At 31.8% G+C, this 19277-nt stretch overlaps 1 protein-coding gene across 1 annotated transcript in view; it reads right to left on the bottom strand.

The window, feature by feature from the left end:
* Positions 1-1387: 1387 nt before the first annotated feature.
* Positions 1388-19277, bottom strand: part of LOC128669131 (uncharacterized) — a 42486-nt gene continuing 24596 nt past the window's right edge. The window contains exons 2-7 of the mRNA XM_053743644.1: positions 16218-16580; positions 11201-11318; positions 6815-6984; positions 5172-5246; positions 3384-3475; positions 1388-3170 (exon numbers count right to left, since the gene is read on the bottom strand). Coding sequence (XP_053599619.1) covers positions 3408-3475; positions 5172-5246; positions 6815-6984; positions 11201-11318; positions 16218-16580 — 794 coding nt within the window. The 3' untranslated portion in view covers positions 1388-3170; positions 3384-3407. The remainder of the gene's footprint in view (positions 3171-3383; positions 3476-5171; positions 5247-6814; positions 6985-11200; positions 11319-16217; positions 16581-19277) is intronic.

Here is a 19277-nt window from a genome sequence, read left to right as displayed (position 1 = left end):
TAACATTACAAATTATACCCCGACGACTTTTCTGATTTGGTCTTTTGGGGATTTTATCATTAAAATGTCCTTTCTTTTACAGTGTTAACTGTATTATTACTATTATATATATATAAATTACTAAATTTAGATTATAATGCTACAATTTCAGTAAAATGTGATAATGTGCTTCATTGCTTTTTAGGTCTCCGAAAATTTTCTTCTATTTATTGATTTCTTGATTTTGAAATGTACTGATACGTACTAAAGGTAACCGCTTAACTTTGCCATAGTGTAATATAGTTTTATGAAATTGGTTCATATTTTCAATAACTGACACAAAATCCAAATAATTATTAGTCCCATCTTTAGATAACATTATAATGTACATCACTTACTACAAATTTTATGCTTGCGGATGACTTTAGCGCTCACGCTCACAAGCTGCAACGTTAACAGCAGGACAATCGCGCTAATTAACAACGTTTGAAATCCAGACAAATTCTAGAATGTTTCTTGTTGGTTGTGCTTCACTTCTACAACAACTGAACAGATTTCAATCTTGCGCTATCTTTAAAACCGTAACTCATCCTCAGTCGATCCTCCAACGAGCTAACTCCAAAGAATCCATACTATGGTCGTTAGAGATTTCAACCTAGTATTTTGATAAATATCTGTTTTATATACGTCGATACATTTAATATTTTTGTGGCGCATCGCGCCCTTTTGTCTCCATAAGGACATCGGTACACATAGTTCAGTCACGGAATCATCATCATATCGAGTGTTTTATTGCTGACACTGGTGTCAGATTTCATTCAATTCGCCTAAAGGCATCTGACATGCCTTTACGACTACTTACCGCCATCTAGTGATTGGTTATCGCATACACACTAGTGAACTAAACTGTCCACCAGTGTGCAGGTTTCCTCACGATGTTTTCCTTCACTAGAAGGGAGAAGAAGAAGAAGTGGTGGAGTCAGATTGGTATAAAAACTCATACGGCACGAGTAGGATACGAACCTGAGAACTTTCGATCCACAGGCGGGCGTCTAAACCATTACACCAACACAGTTTTTTTTTATATAAATTACTCTCAGATCACCGCTTCGATTGATATTTGCATCCCTCTCACTACCTCTACTTTTGATGTAAAAAACCTAAAAGTTTGTATAATTTTCATATTCCCCTGGCATAGTCGTGGTCATGCATGTTATACGAAGACAGACTGTATTTCTACAAATTTTTACCTAAATCGGCTCAGCGGTACCGTTTACGGTAAAAACGTGACAGACAATAGACTTTCGCATTAATATGTTAGCATAGATAATTGTATTATTTATGTACCTATATTTTTGTTGGTTACCTCAATGTAATAAATTCATTTTATGTTGTAAAAAATGTTTAATGTAATGAAACACAGTCATACACAACGATTCTTTTAATTATTTTAAGAAATCTCACAATAAAGTCTTGACTGGATCTTATCCATAAACGGCATTATACAGCAAATGTTTTCTTACACAAATAAAAACTTACATAACTTACATTAGCTCATACAAATTCCATACAAATATTTACAGTAAGCCCTTATTTGTGAACAGATTGTTGACCATGCTATATAGCGTTGTGATTATGACTAAATTTTACATATACATTTTAACATTGATGTGACGATTTTACCAAAATTAGGGCGAGTCCAGACACACGTAACAGCTACAAATAAAAAAAATATTTTTTATATTTAATGACACTTGTAAGCATAACAACACTAAGACAAATGAGCATTTTATTGCACTATTTACAAAGGAGTTTTAGAGGGTGCAGTGAACTTAATAGCATTAATTAAATTAAACAAAAAACATATTTAATAATTAATAACATAAAGTTATTTATAAAAATTGAATATACATTCAGTCAAGGGTAAAAATTACGTTGAAAATACTACTTGCATTCCTAAAAGAAGGCAAGGTTTGTTTTTATAAAGTAAACTAGGTCGATTATTTTAAAATAGCATTTTAAAATAATTTAATTCAGTCTTATAAAAATAAAACAGGCTTTAAAAGTAACAAAGAGAATGATTGATGTAACATTGAATCGTCGAAGAAAACACATAATGATTATATATCATTATATATAGATATAGTATATCTGAACTCGCCTTTACGATGACGTCATAATGAGCTTACGAATAAGGGCAAGAACATTTTAAATTTTACAATATTGTCCAAAATTCATATCGAACCATGACTAAAACTCAAATTATGATTAACTAAACACGATACCCTGTAAATTATGGGATCATCCCTTATAAATGATTAAATTATTTTCATAGAATTTGTACAGGTCATACGTATATCGTATTTGTATAAACTTTAGGTTAAAATGAAAACTTTAACATTAACAAAATATTTAATTAACAAATTTTCCTGTCAAGTATTTTGGTAGTCATTGTTGTTAATATTTTTAAAATAAATATACATTAAATACGAACTTAATTAGAATAAATACGGTGGTCATTATTAAATATTTATTTGTTACATTTATAGATGTACAAAAGAAATATTACGTATGGTAGAAAACACTACTACAGGTTTGGTAGGATATGGTTACAATGTGCTAAGTAAGATTTTATTATATTTTAAACAGTCAACAGTTTTCGTCCTTTATAACAAAATCATATCAATAAAAAGATCATTCGTAACTTTGTTTGTATTAAATAATAATATATTATCATTAATTGGATTATTACCACGTTTATTTATACATTTAATAAACTACCAACATTGCATTTAAAAAGCTAGACTGTATCATCAATGTGATATTAAAGACTTAGCAAAAATATCTGCAATCCAAGTCTCCACCTCCACATGTTTAGGCCCAAATCCTTTCTATAATTATACATCAAAAATCATAACTATACAGTTTCTTCATAAGAAAATATTTACACGATTACACTTATCATTTGGTATTATTAAGAAAAATATTTTAAAATATGAAAATTCATATTTTTATTCTGTACAATTTGTTAGCTACTTAAATGCAAATTTAGCCATTAACATTGAATTCATACATAGATAAGCTAAAGTTCTGCTGATTGTAAAATTGTGTACCAAGTATAGTTTTTGGTAAAGTCACTTTGGTAATGACTAGGAATATCATTAATTGGAATTTCCATGTCTGATATTTACCTGTAAAAACAAAAAACATATATATTAGTATTAGGTTCAAATCATGACTAATAGCTATTGCCAACAATTCTGTTCGATTACTTCTTCCTAATATCTCACACATAAATTCACTTTTCCGTTATGACTTCAAAAAAGGGCAAATAAACATACTTATAATATTAGGTAAATATTTTATATACTTTTAGCACATTAAATATATAAAAAAATACTTACGATTGTCGATGTTTTCTATGTGATTCATAGTACAAGTAAAGGCGCTAACGCAGACAGGATAATGGCCGTCAGCGCAGTACACAGAGTTGCTCCTAAAACAAATGTGTTTTGTTAATAACACATTTTAGGACATGTGATAATAATAAAAAAAAATGTTTTTCTTAAGAACTGGAAATATAGAATATATACCTATTAATAAATCAGTTTTTTAAGTATTCAAAAATATTTTTTATACCCCCGACGCAAAAAGAGGGGTATTATAAGTTTGACCGCTAAGTGTGTCTGTCTATTTGTCTGTGTACGTGGCACCGTAGCTCATCAATGGATGAACCGATTTGGATCTTTTTATTTGATAGCAAATTTTTATGCGATGGTTCTGAGATACGTTCGATCAAAATCGGTTAAGCCATTCAAAAGTTGTAACTAAATTAATATTGAAAGTGGGAGTTTTTTTAATTTCCTGACAAATAAACTTGTTCTTATTTCAATATATATTACTATATTAATTAGCATTGAACTGTGGTACGTTGAACAAATACTTATTTATATTACTTAAATAAAGTAAACAAAAGGCGGTAATGTTCAAAGACATCAAGGAAATATCCAGTTTTAGAACTAGAAATTTAATCTAAAAGGCATTGTCTATCCTGTAATTACTGTACTAATTGGAAGAGCAAAATCGACACCCGGTAGGAAAGGGTATTAGATTCTGAGAGTATCAATTTTCTTTTGAAATATCCAGGTACAATCAACGGCACAATATCCAAAATTAAAAATTCGTCTCTATTACTACGGCACAAAGGTTTAGGCAGTGAAATTGTTCGCAGTTTTCTGCATAAAGTCCGTAATTATTCGGTTTGTATAAAGATTTTGGTTTTAATGGTCATTAAACCGTGCTGATAAAGGAATTCTGGAAAATTAAATTCCATCGCCTGAGCAAATATACTTTCAAATTTTATTTTGTTAATTCAATCTATTTGATGTCACACAAAATTAATTAAAAACTGAAATACTTTATTAAAATTTCAGTCGTTTATTGTGTACCTCTAATAAAGTTTATTATGTATTTTGATGGGAATAAAACCCTTTAAATATGTTATGACTGATATTTATCGTGATTGATACCACGAAATATTTGGACTGCGGTCCCAATCACTCAATTTTTGAAGTGATGGCTTCAGAAAGAAAGAAATCTTAAATCATTACAGCAATTGCCTTATTACCTATCTTATAGTTGTCTATATAACTGAACATTTGGCGTAAAAAAGTGCGTGTGAAGGTTTCATTTGTGAATAAATGCTTGGTTTTGACTTTAAGACTATTTAGCTTAGGTACTACTATATTTACAACACATTTTTAATTAGATTTCTTAGAGTTGAGTATTATTCGACTTGAACAACGCATTGTTACAAGACATTTTATAATTAGTCTAGTTTATTATTTCAATTTATTTATTCGTTGAGTTTTATATGAGATCGACAAATCTCTGCTTATTTGCCGTTATTCTACAGAAATTTGCGTTAAGTTAAAAATACTTATCTCAGATAAATAGATAAACATCACTACATAGTATAAAACAAAGTCGCTTCCTCTGTCCCTACATCACTATGTATGCTTAAATCTTTAAAAAATACGCAACGAATTTTGATGCGGGTTTTATTTATATATAGTTTGATTCCTGAGGAAGGTTTAGGTGTATAATTTATTAAGGTTTTACCTGAGCGAAGCCGCTAGTACTACTTAAGCAAGTAAAAATATAATTAAAATTTCAGGGCTACGCTTATTTACCTTTGGATACTCCTACTGCCGCTGCTAATTTCATATCAGCTGCTGTTGGCATCTCAGGTGTAGTGCTGATAGGACCTGTTAATAATAATAAATAAATAAATAAATGAGATCTCCAATGAAAACTATTACAGCAAAAAAATTCAATTTTAGTTTTATTCCCCATACATATTGACTTATCAACTGATGGGGCAAAAGTCGAAATTTTTTAGACTTAGTATTTGTTGAAGCTATTCTATTTCATATAATATTGTATGTATAATGTTAAAAAACAAATGATTTTATAAAAGGTAAATCTTCGAGGTTTTGGACTAAACTTATACATATAAGTGTCCATGTCAAAAATATTGCACAAAGTAGGAAAATTTTACCACGCAAAATACTGAATCTGAGTTCCACGAACTCATAATATTATTTCATCACAACACTGTTTATTATTCATATTAGCGAATCCTGGGTTCTTAGACGTTCCTTTTGATGGCAACAACAGACGGCCAAAGCGAACATTCAAAAAAAGAATATTAACAATTCCTTGCAGAAACCAAGAACCAGAGTTATGAACAGAATATTTTAAAAAAAGTATAGATAAAGAAAAAACCAGCCAGGATGAAACTTGATGACGTAAAAAGAAAGATGTTTATTTATTTAAAACAAGCAATTTAACCGTTTTATAAGTCGACGAACGTCGTTAATGCGCTAGAGGAGAATAAGGGCGGCGAATATTTTTTAACGGAGGCATGAAAATAACAATTTCAAGGAATAATTCGCGAGGAGGCCATTTAAGCTTTTTATCGGGGGAAAGTTTGTGTACACAGCTATCTAAATTGCAGGAAAGAGATGAAATACTTCCAACGGTCCTCGGGAATAATTTTATGGTTCGTTAAGTTCATTGTTGGTGGGAAAAAACTTGTAAACAGGAGACCTGTTTGTGCATTAAGTGTTTTAATAGTTACATAAAAAGTACTATTTTTAGTGTTCAGAAATCTCTACCAAACTTTGAATACGGAACCCAAATTATAAGTCTAGCACACATATGTATGGAGAACAAATATCTCAAATGTGTTCCCACGTAATTGAAAGTCAACAACTCGGCGACTAAAGACTTCTCCATTTTAGCAGGGAATTGCGATCGAATTTTGATAGATGGATTACTGAGATGGATGGAGTTCCCAGTATTGCTATTTTGCTATTGGTTCAATGCCAAAAGAAAGATTTTGTATTGTTTTATAAGTGATTGCTGTAATCTGGATTGGTAGGAGAAAATATTTTATCGATTAGTTAATTTTGACCCAATGGTGGTGTGAAGTGACCCACTGTGGATTAACTGGGCGTCGGGGCTTCGCTCCTGTGGGAATTTTGGGATACCAATCTTATGTGTTATTCAACTAGTGTACTAAATTTCATAACAATTCGTCCAGTAGATTTTGCGTGGAAGAGTAACGTTATACACACACATCCTCACAAACTTTCGCATTTTTAATATACTCGCACCGGGGCTTCGCCGCTCCCGTGAGAATTTGGAGATAAATTTGATTAGTTGTATTTGACACAATTGTGGTGTGATATATTGTGGATTTTCACCAAAACCCAATTTGATTTCGTTCTGTAATATCAATGACAGTAATCAATCAGGGGGTATCACTTACCTGGATAATATAAAGTTTCTTTTCTAACAGCATACTTCGCTTGTGGTATCCTAAGTGTGCATATGAATTCCGCTGGGTTTGGCAGGTCAGCGTCCCTCAGGGTCACCGACGCGTAAACTGAAAACCTCCCGTTCTCCAGCTTACGGACATGTGTGGTGGAGTCCAGGCGCCTGGATAAAAAAGATGATGCATCAGTTGGATGTCACAAATTTCCACTGTTTTTCACATGTTTATATATCATTTAACATTCATTATATGTAATTGTGAAGCGGTGGTGGTGTAATGGTTAAGGTCCACAGGCGGGCTGTCCACAGGTTCGATTCCTACTCGTGCCATATGAGTTTGTATATCTGACTCATGTATAGTATTTTCATCGACCACCACTTGCTTCCGTTGAAGGAAAACATCATGAGGAAACCTGCACGCTTGTTGATTATTAACTTGTGTGCGAAATGTAGAAGGCAATGGCAAACCACTCCATTATTAATGAAAAGAAAGTTGTTGTGTGTATTTCATTCCACGTAATGACCACGACCCTCAGCCATGAGGAATACGACTATGAAGAGAAGAGGAGAATATGTAATTGTAAATATCGGATGGAATTTTAGAACTTAATTTCGAAGCAGAGCGATTCAGTTGAAATTTGGTATGCACGTTTAGTTCAATACATTATTATAATTATACATAACCTCCACTAGGTTATGTAGAACATGTACAGAATATCGTATCCAAGAAGAGAACTTTTCAACAGATTTCTGTTAGGACATGACGTTAATGAATCTCTCTGACGACAATAATAAAATGTCACAAAAATGTAATTTTTTAAATCTTGTTAAGATTTATCAATCTTGATTATAAACATCAAAAGTAATCTCTTAAAAATTAATCCATATATTATTATAATCTTTGTCTTTTGTCTTTGTCTTCGACTGTACCGTCAAGTCACAGAAAGGTCACAATCATGTACATTGCTTTCAACTAGTCAATCTGGAAGAATGTTTTTTTTTTTCTAAAATCATTAATTCTACCATACCTACTCCTTCATTAGAAGGTTCATTAGGTGGTATTTTTTGTGGTATATTATGAATATTCCTATATTTTTCTTTTATTTCTAATTCAATCCCCCTCGGTTTGCGCCTGAGTTGTAGATTTTTAAGAACTTGTATTTCGTGACGTTTGTTGTGGGTTCGGAACTTAGATTTCCCTGGAGCCGTCGCAAGTTTATTGTAAGATGTAATTGTATGGTTTCAAAATGTTGGTGTACATTGTTTGCTTTTGTCTTATGTGTTTTACCTTTTCTTGATTTATTGTTTGATTTTTTTTATCGATTTTTATAAATGCCTTCAAATTTCATTATTGTTAAAGATCTGTGTGAGATGTTAATGTTTACAAATTGATTAAAACAAAATTTTGGTAACCATATCGTTCAAAGTAATTTCAAAGACATTGGAGTCGAATTTTGGGGCTTAATTTCCTTTAAGAATTTTTTTCCTAAACGATTCGTTCATTGACCCAAACATCAAAAATCTTTAATAGTCTAGTAGAAATAAGCCACAGCACAGAAGAATTACTATGTTTAGTAGAAATAAACCACAAATTAAACGAGAAGATTAAAAAAGTAGACAAAAAATATTTCTTTCAGACCATAAAACTTGGCTAGGTGAGGCAGGTGGTAGAAAATTCAAGCAAGTTTAATCTTGGCCACAGAACGTTGCCAAGTTTCTTTGTTCGAGTTGAAATTCATCTTCTATTGTTTAAATTAGGTTATTTTATTAAATAGGTCAGGTACTCAGGTCAAGCCATTATTGTACAATGTAGTTTTTGTAAGAAAGAAAGGTTTTCTTTTCGGACACGGTTTAAAGTTTATTTGAGTATCAAGTTCTTCGAAATATTTTAATACGGGCTTTCTTGACTTAGAGATTGGTCTTAGTGTTGGTGTCATCGTTTTAAAAATTACAAGCTAGAAGCTGAGAATGACCTCACTTATACTTTTGAACACATATTTTATGATGACACTACGTGTTAAATAGTCAACAGCTTTTCTTTTTAATCTAAAGGTTGACTGTTATAGAATATAACAAGTAAAATAGTACCATATTTTATTATGTATTGCAACTTACATAATTCTTAAATAAACAGCTTCTAAAGAAAGATTTTTTCATAATTTTTATAACTATGTCTGTTATGTATATATATAATATGTATGTTATATATATGTCTATACATTTCTATTTATTTTAAACGAAGAACATTCAGCTATAAATTAAAGTCTATTTTAAATCATTTACATATTTTCGCATCTGTATATCCAGTTCCTAAAATAACCACAAAACTCGATGGTAGATTTAAAATAGGTGATATGACTCCTATATAAGGCCATAAAAGTCAGAGCTGATGTGAAGCGACATTAATTCAAATTCCAGACAAGAGTTTCTGAACAGCATTTCATATCCAATTGCACACAGCGTTAGTGGTTATCAGGCGGTCCCTGCATTGCGGTCGCTATATGCACTACCAACTTCATACGTCAGACTAAAAACCACTTTAACCTGGCATTTACCGTTTTATAGCAAAGCCTTAGTAGATCTCCAAACGGGCGCACGCAAGGGCACGTCATGGGTCCACTCAAATCGGTTATCTGAGTTCTTTGTTGGAAATTAGACGGAAATCACTGGAAAGGGAAACTTCGATGTTTGCCGCTCCGAGCGTTCTTTCGAAATTTACTGGAATTTATTACAAATCCTTAAGTAACTAGCTATCGCAGTAAATTGGAGTCCAAGTTTAGCTATATATTGATTGCACCAAATTTAACATCAAAATTTGTGGGCAGCTTGCCATTTTACAATTAACATTTGCTGTATTGTTATTGTATTTATAACTTTGTTAATAATCAATTTAGGTTGTTTTGTTAAAATTGTTTCAAACTTCACAAAGCCAGAAGGGAATGGGTTTTGTTTGGTTAAATTTAAATTTGCAAGCAATGGTATTCCTAATTTTGGAAAGTATTTCGATTATTATGGTATAATGTTTGGCAACGGCAGCAAAGGTATTTATGAACATAAAATATTGTTTAAATACAAAGCTTTCATGTATTTATAGCAAAGTACAATACTTATATTACACGAAGAGAATGCCATCAAAAATATAATCAAAATTTGTATCACATATTTACATATTCAGTAAAATACTGTCTCGAAGGGTACATTCGTGACTATCAGCAATAAATCTTGTACGATATCTTTATGTTGGCAGTTTCTTTCCTATATTTAGTTCTTTATCTGTTTTCAAGTTTGATATATATATATATATATTATTGACAGGCAAGACGTAATTTGTGGATATTCATTTTCCTCAAGCTATTTTCGATTAAGTAAAAAGCTGAAGGAAGAATTTTGATGTTTGTTCTAAAGAACAAATTCATAATTTATTTGAAAATTTGCATTACATGTATTCATTGTTCTAATAAAGACAGTTTAGACTGTATTATCATACCCTCGTTTCTCGGTCTAATCTGACTAACCCATCAAAATTTACAATGTGAGCCGAAACTGAAGAGGCTTAATACTTACTGATGGGTTCACTGTACCTTCACCTTTAGGCTTTTAGCTAGATCAAAGAATATACAATTATAATTCATTTGCCTAATGCTACTTGAAGTTAGAAGCGTCGTAATTTCATTTTCTCTATCATAAATTATGGAAAATGGTTACCGCAGCCTATGGACGCTTGCAACACCAGAGTTGTTATTACGCGTTTCAATTTTCTGGCTTAGGTTCTTTTACACTACCTACATTATAATTTACGAGTACACATATTTTTTTAACCTTCAAACCAGTAGACAACAATGTATGTCTTGTTATTTTGCAGCTAAAATATACAGGCGACTTTTATACCAAAAACTTATAGCCACATTTCTGTAGATTCTACTTTGTCAAAAAAACTGACAGAAAATTAACTGAAACTATTATTACACATATACATTTATTTATTTATAAAACTTTATTGTTCCAAGTAAAAACATACTTATAAACAAATGGCGAACTTAATGCTATAAGCATTCTCTCCCAGCTAACCATTAGGAGAAACAGAGAAAAGTTGTGCGGCGCAAAAAATATCTTACATAATATAGAGGTAGTAAGAGTGTCACGCCGATTGTCAAACGGATCTACAAAAAAATTAAATAATAAATATTACGGTAGTGTAATAAATTAAAATGTTTATGTATTTATAGTATTACTGATAAGTGATCTGAATAAAAAGCTATATTATTTTAACAGTATTATAAAAGATATCGGTGAATTTGGTTAAACGGTCCCAGTGTGAAAGGACTGATCACCCGTCTGGTGATTGCACTGGTGTCTAATAATAATAACTGTATCAACTTACTTTTCAAGCGTTGCTATCGTGAGGTTGGGTGCAGGGAACGCGCCGTCCGCCGCACAGATGACGTTTACTGTGTCGTCGTCTGACTTGTTCTGCATCAGCCGGAAATGCGTCTCCGGCACTGCAACGATACACATTTTAGGTTTCGTGTTCTTTCTTTTTTCTTAGCTTCTTTTTTGTGCCATTGTTGATCAGAAATTTGGAGTTGAGAATGTTAATGGACAGACATTTATTTTATATTTAAAATGTTAAGTTTAGGTAATTTTTTTTTTCAATAATTTGTTTGACTGGAAGAAATGTTTTCAATAATATTTACTGATAGCGAACCATGCAGTTATATAGTTGCTAAATTTGTAAATAAAAATAGGATTTTTTATTTCATTTTTAATAGGGAGACCATAAAAATACTAAAGCAAAGGTAGGGAGTTGAGTTACATTGACAGAGGCCTTTGTAAAATTATATAGTTAATACTAGACATTCTGACAATTATTAAAATGCATATTGAATCTAATTATATCATATTTGTTATAATTACAACTTATCAATTCTTCCGTGTTTATATTTGATAAACACGTAAAAATTGATAAGTTTGTAAATAGTATTGTCATTATTTATGAGTAGATAACTAATATGTGACTAAAGAAAAGTTAGATGACCTCAAAAGTTTTGAGGTCATCTCATTTTTCTCGTTTTTGAGTCAAAACTCATGGATCAATAAATAAATAAATAAATTAGGACAAATCACACAGATTGAGCAAGCCCCAAAGTTAGTTCTAGACTTGTGTTATGGGATACTAACTCAACGATACTATAACATATACATATATAGATAAACATCCAAGACCCGGGCCAATCAGAAAAAGATCATTTTCCATCGTGACCCGACCGGGGTTCGAACCCGGGACCTCAGAGGTAAGCACTTTACCACTGCCCCACCGAGGTCGTATAAGAGTATTATGTCCCAAAGAACCCGCCTTTTTGCGAAAAATAAGAACGTAAACTAGATATTTCTTAGTAAAAATGTCAAGGAACATTTCGAATTCAGAAATATATTTGATAATAAAAAGGCGTTTTCTAGAAACTTAGCAATGTGTCTTGAATTTAAAATCCTTCTATTCCCAGCAAACTCCCGTTGGGCTGTTCAAGAGTATTTTAAAAATTGTAAATATAACTTAGTAATATCATATGAATATTCTTACTCTTTGCTTCTTTTATTTGATTGCTACTATATTCTTGTCTTATAGAATTAATGTTAATTGTGTTGTGAAGTGACTTAACAGTTCAATATTAACCACGTCTACGATAATACTATGTTGTAATTGATACATATGAGAAATTAAAACCATACTATTTCGTACAACTTATGTATTTTGACATTCAAACAAAATTCAAATAAATTTTCAGTTTTTTTTTTAATATGTAGAATACTGAATCCTTGTTTTTATTTTACTGTATACTGAGTCCTATAATGTCATGCGTACATGAAACTAACTTTAAAAAATAAGTCTATATCTTTGAATCATAACAGAGCACTAGTGAGATCTTACTATACCTTTAATCTTCATCTTAATGTGTTTCTATCACAACATAAGCTCATCGCACATCAACGCCTACATTAAACAAAGGGTGTACATCCGAAAACGTTGTACAATGAGAAATCGCCTTAATAGCAATCTATCTGCCAAGTTTGTCACCGGAAAACAGAAATTTCCTGGCCTTGATTGAATCGACGGCATTACAGCATATTGAGGAATATTCCTTCCTTGTTTTATTTCCAGTGAAGCCTTAGGTATCGCCGTAAAAAATGACGTGATGCGGATGGCAGATGTCGGAATGTATAAAACTTGCTTAGCCTAACAAAAAACATTGCAGATTGGCGTTAGTGATAGGCTTACAGCGGTATCGATATTTTTGTTACTTATTTTAGTTTAGTTTCGGTCACTCGACGACTAATAGATGGCGTAGCCTTGATTATTAAAATGATTATTTAAAAATGAACTTTTAGTAAATCTTTCATTTTGTTTTACTAAAGGGCTTGTATGAATGTCGACGTTACAGCTCAGTCGTGCTCCATTGTTATCTATAGGTTTTGACACTAACACGTGTTGACATAAGTCGAAACTTCATACAATTTCTGTGTTGTCTGGCGACGCAAATCAAATATGACGAAGCGCGACTAAGCAAATGGGTAATGGATTAGACGAAACTAAAAATTTATTTCGGAAAAACTGTTGGATTATGCATAACTCTATTTCTCATCTACATATGCTATTGTCCGGGGGGTATGACGCACGCAAATAAAAAAACTTAACATCTTTGAAAGTTCAGCTGTGATTTTATATTCGGCCCCCTGACATCAACTTACTTTGGGAATGATCTTATTGCCTACCAGCTGCCTAGGTTAGTCCTATCATAACTGCACGCCATAAAATGTATATTTTTTCAATTAAGTATTTTTTTGGAAACTATAATATTGTTTGCTTTAATCAATATTTCATTCACCATAAAAAGTACTTAATTTATAATCGCTATCGCTTATCACTTAAACAGTAATACAGCAGGCGCCGGTCACAGTCAGTACGTGACACCACACCAAGTAAACGTTTTACGAGAGCTGCCCTGGCGCAAATATGAAATTCCCTGTACCTATTCCATTTGCAGATGTTGGATTGAAGTAGTTTAATAATATATATTTATGAAGCTAATATTCGTATTATATATTAGCTGATGTCCGCGACTTCATTCGCCTGCAGAACAATTTTTGGCAAGGAGTCAAAATTATTAGAGATAATTTCAATTTTTTTCTACCTTAATAAATTTTGCAATTCCTTTTGAAATTCTTGATAGTCGTATTCCTCACGGCTGAGGATTGTGGTCATTACGTGGAATGAAACACACGCAACGACATTCTTGGGACTATTAATGGAGTGGTTTGCCATTGCCTTCTACATTATTTCTTTTATTTTTTTATATGTCATTTAGTTTTACTAATTAGAGTTAAATTTAGTACCTACTGTAATTAAATAGAATGTGTCTACTTAAAGAAAATGTGTTAATAAATATGACATCCCAATAATCAGTTGATAAAAAAAAGTTGTCGTAAAAATGTTATTTTATACGATCAGTCGAATTTAATTGAAAATGAAATATTTTGATTAATTTAAAAATTACTTGATCCAAATTTATTACGTACTGAGCTTTTAAATTATTTCAATTTATAGCATCTCAAAAAAGGTGTGGAATATTTAAGAATTTTATAAGAAAAATTAAATAAAGCATATGTTTTCGGCTATGTTTTAGGTACTTAATTATGCTCTTGAACTGTACTAGATGTAATGTAACTAAAATCAGAGTTATTCCACTTTGGACACTCATTCAAATGACACTTGAAATACAATAATATTATTGAAATAAAAAAAAGTGAGATAACTATGTGTACGTTAAATGGGTGCCCGAAGTGGAATACGTCAAAAATAAAAAAAATATACAAGAGCTTCTCTCTTGAAGCTTTTTTACAGTACACGTTACGTACACGAACTCGTCTTTATTCATTACAAAGACAAAGCCAAGACTCGCGATACTCGAAACAACAAACTAAATAGGTACATGTCCTTTCTGTAAACGTTACCAGAACCTTCTATAAATACTAAACGCCTCGAACTGTCGATAGGCAGGCTATAACCTGACCTCCATAAACACAAGGTGGTGATAAAACGCGACCCGGCCATTTGACGAACGACAGCCCCAGGTCACAGGTATGTTTGTAAATAGTTCATCGATTGGATTGTAAATGATTTAATACCTTAGGTGCAGACAGAGTTTGGGACCGATTGGTTTCAGATCTATTATTTTATTACTAGATGTTGCCCGGGGCTTCGCTCCTGTGGGAATTATGAGATAAAATATAGCCTATAGCAATCTTGGATAATGTACCTTTCTAATGGTGAAAGAATTTTTGAAATCGGTTCAGTAGTTTCAGAGATTACCCGCCTCAAACTCACAAACTCTTAACTCTTATATACGTCTATAATAATAGTACAGATTTTACTCAATAGTGATGGGCACCGTGATTCCACAGCATACCAAAGGGGCATTAGGGAGACGGTCATGAATCTAATACTCTTTAAAAAACACATGTCAGTTGACTGTAGATTTAATAAAATCTCTTACCAGTTAGTAATAACCATAAATAAAATTATTTATTTTATCTATGGTAATAACACAACTAGTAATAATAATTAATTTGTACGATGTGATCGTGCTCGACTGCCTGTTTTTGTGTCTGTCTATCCCGGAATACACTTCCACGACTATATTTTAAAACGTCAATTTAAAATGTTCACAATTTAAAAGAACAGAGAATTTGCAAGTATGAAATCGATATTTTCGGTGTTACAATGAGCAGCTTTCTGAACGTCCGATGTCACAGGTTTTATCCCGATCTGTTTTTTACATCATATTAATAAATATTCAACATTTCCATTATAATGAAACGTGAGTTACTTTCTTGCTGACGTTCGCTTTTTGTGTATTCTGTTTAAATTGTACTGGAAATGGATTTTATTATTTATGACAGTCGTGAATTTCTCTGCTGACCATACGTTTATATTTTGGGTAATATTAATATTCTATAGTTCCTTGGGAAACTATATTAAATGCACTACAAAAATATCACAATCATAAAAAAAACTCTACAAAGTGAGTTCGTGTTTTTCGTAAATATTTGTGATTTAATGAAATAATAAAATAAATTAATTAATATAAAATAAATATATATTAGGACAAATCACACAGATTGAGCTGGCCCCAAAGTAAGTTCGATACTTGTGTTATGGGATACTAACTTAACGATGCTATATTTTATAACAAATACACATATAGATAAACATGCAAGACCCGGGCCAATCAGAAAGAGATCATTTTCCATCATGACCCGACCGGGGATCGAACCCGGCACCTCTCGGTTCAGAGGCAAGCACTTTACCACTGCGCCACCGAGGTCGTCAAAAGGTAACTCACCAAAAACAATCATCTGCTTAGTCCTAGAGTCCTCTTCCATAAAAGTTGAAACTACACATGTATAATCGCCCGATATTTCTGTGTCCGGTTTTATAATTCTTAACGCCCTATGCATTTTCAGGGGATCATTAGAAGCTCTGTACGTGAGGTCGACGCGACCCCTAAGAATACCTAGATCTTGAGGTTTCTGCGACGGTATCCACTGGTAGACAGGTCGCGCTTTGTTTTTGAAAAACCATTTCACTACAAGTCCTTTTGTGTCGTTTCCATATGTATAATCACAGTCTAAAATAACTGAGTCCTGTACACCATACTGTATTATTTCTGGTACAACTAATCTTGCTATTTTCACGGCGTGGAGACCTGTAACAAAGGAAATTAAGATTTATTTCATTTAAAGTCAATATGTATTCTGTTTAGCACAGCTATTAATTATTATTTGATTCTCTTCCCAAATAACGAAAGGACCTGTTAGTTATTTGGTGGTAAAAATGACAGAATACTTTTCAAGGAAAGTTCGATTATATCCACGCGCCAAGATGAAAAAGAATACTTAATTCTTTGTCTAGGAATATAAGAAAGGTAAAGTATTACGTACTCAATTTTATAATGTATTAAAATCTCATTTTTGAGATGAAAGAAAGTTAGAAACTTTGCACAAATTAATTCCTATTTGAAATAATTAACGTAATATATGATTAACCAGTAGTGTATAATTAAATATCTATTAAAGTATCTTGTGTCGTAAAACTCATAGGTATGAAAAATTACCGCAAATGCGTACTTTGATTTAACAATTTTAACTCAGTTGTACGTAAGATATGTAGTGTACAAATTCAAATAAACAAAATTACGCTTTTACATAATCTATGATGCTAATTGAGAGCTTATAGTGCAAAAAAGCGATAAATTCTCACTGAACTGTCAATACCAATAAAGAAAATGGATCTGGAACTTCCATTGTAAACAATTAATAATCATGAGCGGACAAATTCTCAACACAGAGCTAAGTCGTTTTTAGAAAATCTGAGAAAATCTTCAGCTAATCCATCAATATCCATCAGTCTTGTCGTGTAGTCCGAAGTACCATTAATATTTATACGTTTCCCCAGTCAACGCTTCTAAAAGCTTATTTAAATTCATCCGCGCTACCAACAGCAAGGACGATTTAAAAATTTGATTCGGTCGCACTTAAAATTTCATCGATGTTTTGTATCGCAAATACAGTGTTGGATAACGAATTCTCTTAGGAATGCCCCTATTACCGAGTCCCTGTCCCTAAGCTTTTAGCACTTAGTTGCTAATATAAATATTTGTAATGATATTAAAGCAATAAAAGGGGTTTGACACTCGAGGACTTACGACATAAAAAACGTAAATAACCATTTCAAATACAAAATTTATGAAATGTAATTTAAATAGATCAAAATAAAACCTAATTCGAAAAATTAATAGAGAAACTCTTATCGGAAAACAAAGCTAAATTTAGATGGAAATAGTATATAAGACATTCTATGTTACTCCTGAAATTTTGTCTATGTTTATGACAAATGTCATAAAAATCATACCAGTTGTTTTTAAGATTATCTGTAACAAAAATACAAACGTTTTCCCTTTTATAATATTTGTATGAGTAGATAACCTGATGACAAAATTTCCTTCTATGAAATTATTGTAATAATATTCTTAATATCTAATAAAATTATCGAGCAGTTCATTAAAAACATGAACTCAAGAAGTCAAAAGAAAATATTGACGATCACACCAGGAAAACAGTTAATATTATTGATCCAATTAAGCAAGGAAATAAAGCAATTAAACGTATAAATTTTGTCGGTCCTCTAATTATCCAAAAATAACTTGTATGTAATACAAGTCAAATTACTGGTTATTTCTTTTGATACGGAAACATTTATGAGTTCAAACCAAAACTGAAAGGTAACCTCCATTTTCAATTTCTATACAATTTCGTTGTTCATGCTCAATAGGTTTATCGGAATTCTTAGCTTTTATTGTGGTCGTAATTCTCTTTTTGCTGCTTTTGCATTATCAGGAAAAGTTTTTCTGTTGGATATATATTTTTTCATTCTTTACAGTTAAAAAATATAATAATCATAAAGAAACAAAGAAAAAACGTTTATTTAACACAAAAAAAACATGACTTAGTTAACACTGGACATGTAATAGTATAAATATTGTACTAAAATGGTCTTCTCTCAGCATGATATCATAGTGTGAGCCACGGCGCTGGTCTTTCGCGAATGTTATAAAAACAAACACAAAATAAAAATAAAAAGTAGATAGAAAATAATAAAACATTAGAAATACAAGTACAAAGTACAATGGCTGTAATTATAACTATTAATGGGTTAAAATGATAAACTGAGTGCGAGAGGGATACACGACACGAGGTAAAAAAAGAGGGAGAAATCAATGGAAAACAGGAAGTGCCTATCTCAACCTCAACCTATTAAGCTTCAAATAACAGTCAAGGATTTAATGAATGAAGCTTCCTTGGTTGTCAGTTATTATACTATTTAATTGTAATGTTCGTCACAATTTTTCATTTAACAAGTTTAAATATAAATTTAAATTCAGTAAAACTCACGCAACATTAAAAATATATTTAAAATAATCTGGACTTTTTATTGATACAAATTAATTTCTTAAAATGGAAATGCAGATGGTAATACCGTGGCGGATAACCGAAGCTCGTAAAGTTTCCTCATCGAGAGCCATCAGCGTCATAAAGTACAATGTATATTCTTGCAGCTGACCCAGCTCTCAGCTGACAGGTCAGTCCACCTCGTTAGTGAAATTCAGTGGAAATGGCGACGGGTTTTAGTTTAGCAGAGTAGCGAATTGTGAAATTATTTTTTATGCAGTTGGTTTAGTGGATTTTAAACTCCTTTGTAGATTTTGTAGCGTTACTAATTACCGTGGAAACTATCCACATCTTAACTAATATTATAAATGCGAAAGTAAGTTTTTATTTATTTGTTACCTCTTCACGCTATATCTTAACCAATCTTCTTGAAATTTTGCATACATAAGTATATT

This window comes from Plodia interpunctella, chromosome 4 (genome assembly GCF_027563975.2).
Source record: "Plodia interpunctella isolate USDA-ARS_2022_Savannah chromosome 4, ilPloInte3.2, whole genome shotgun sequence".
NCBI lineage: Eukaryota > Metazoa > Arthropoda > Insecta > Lepidoptera > Pyralidae > Plodia > Plodia interpunctella.
The sequence above is the reverse complement of the archived record's forward strand: the minus strand, read 5'-3'. Positions and strand labels throughout refer to the sequence as shown.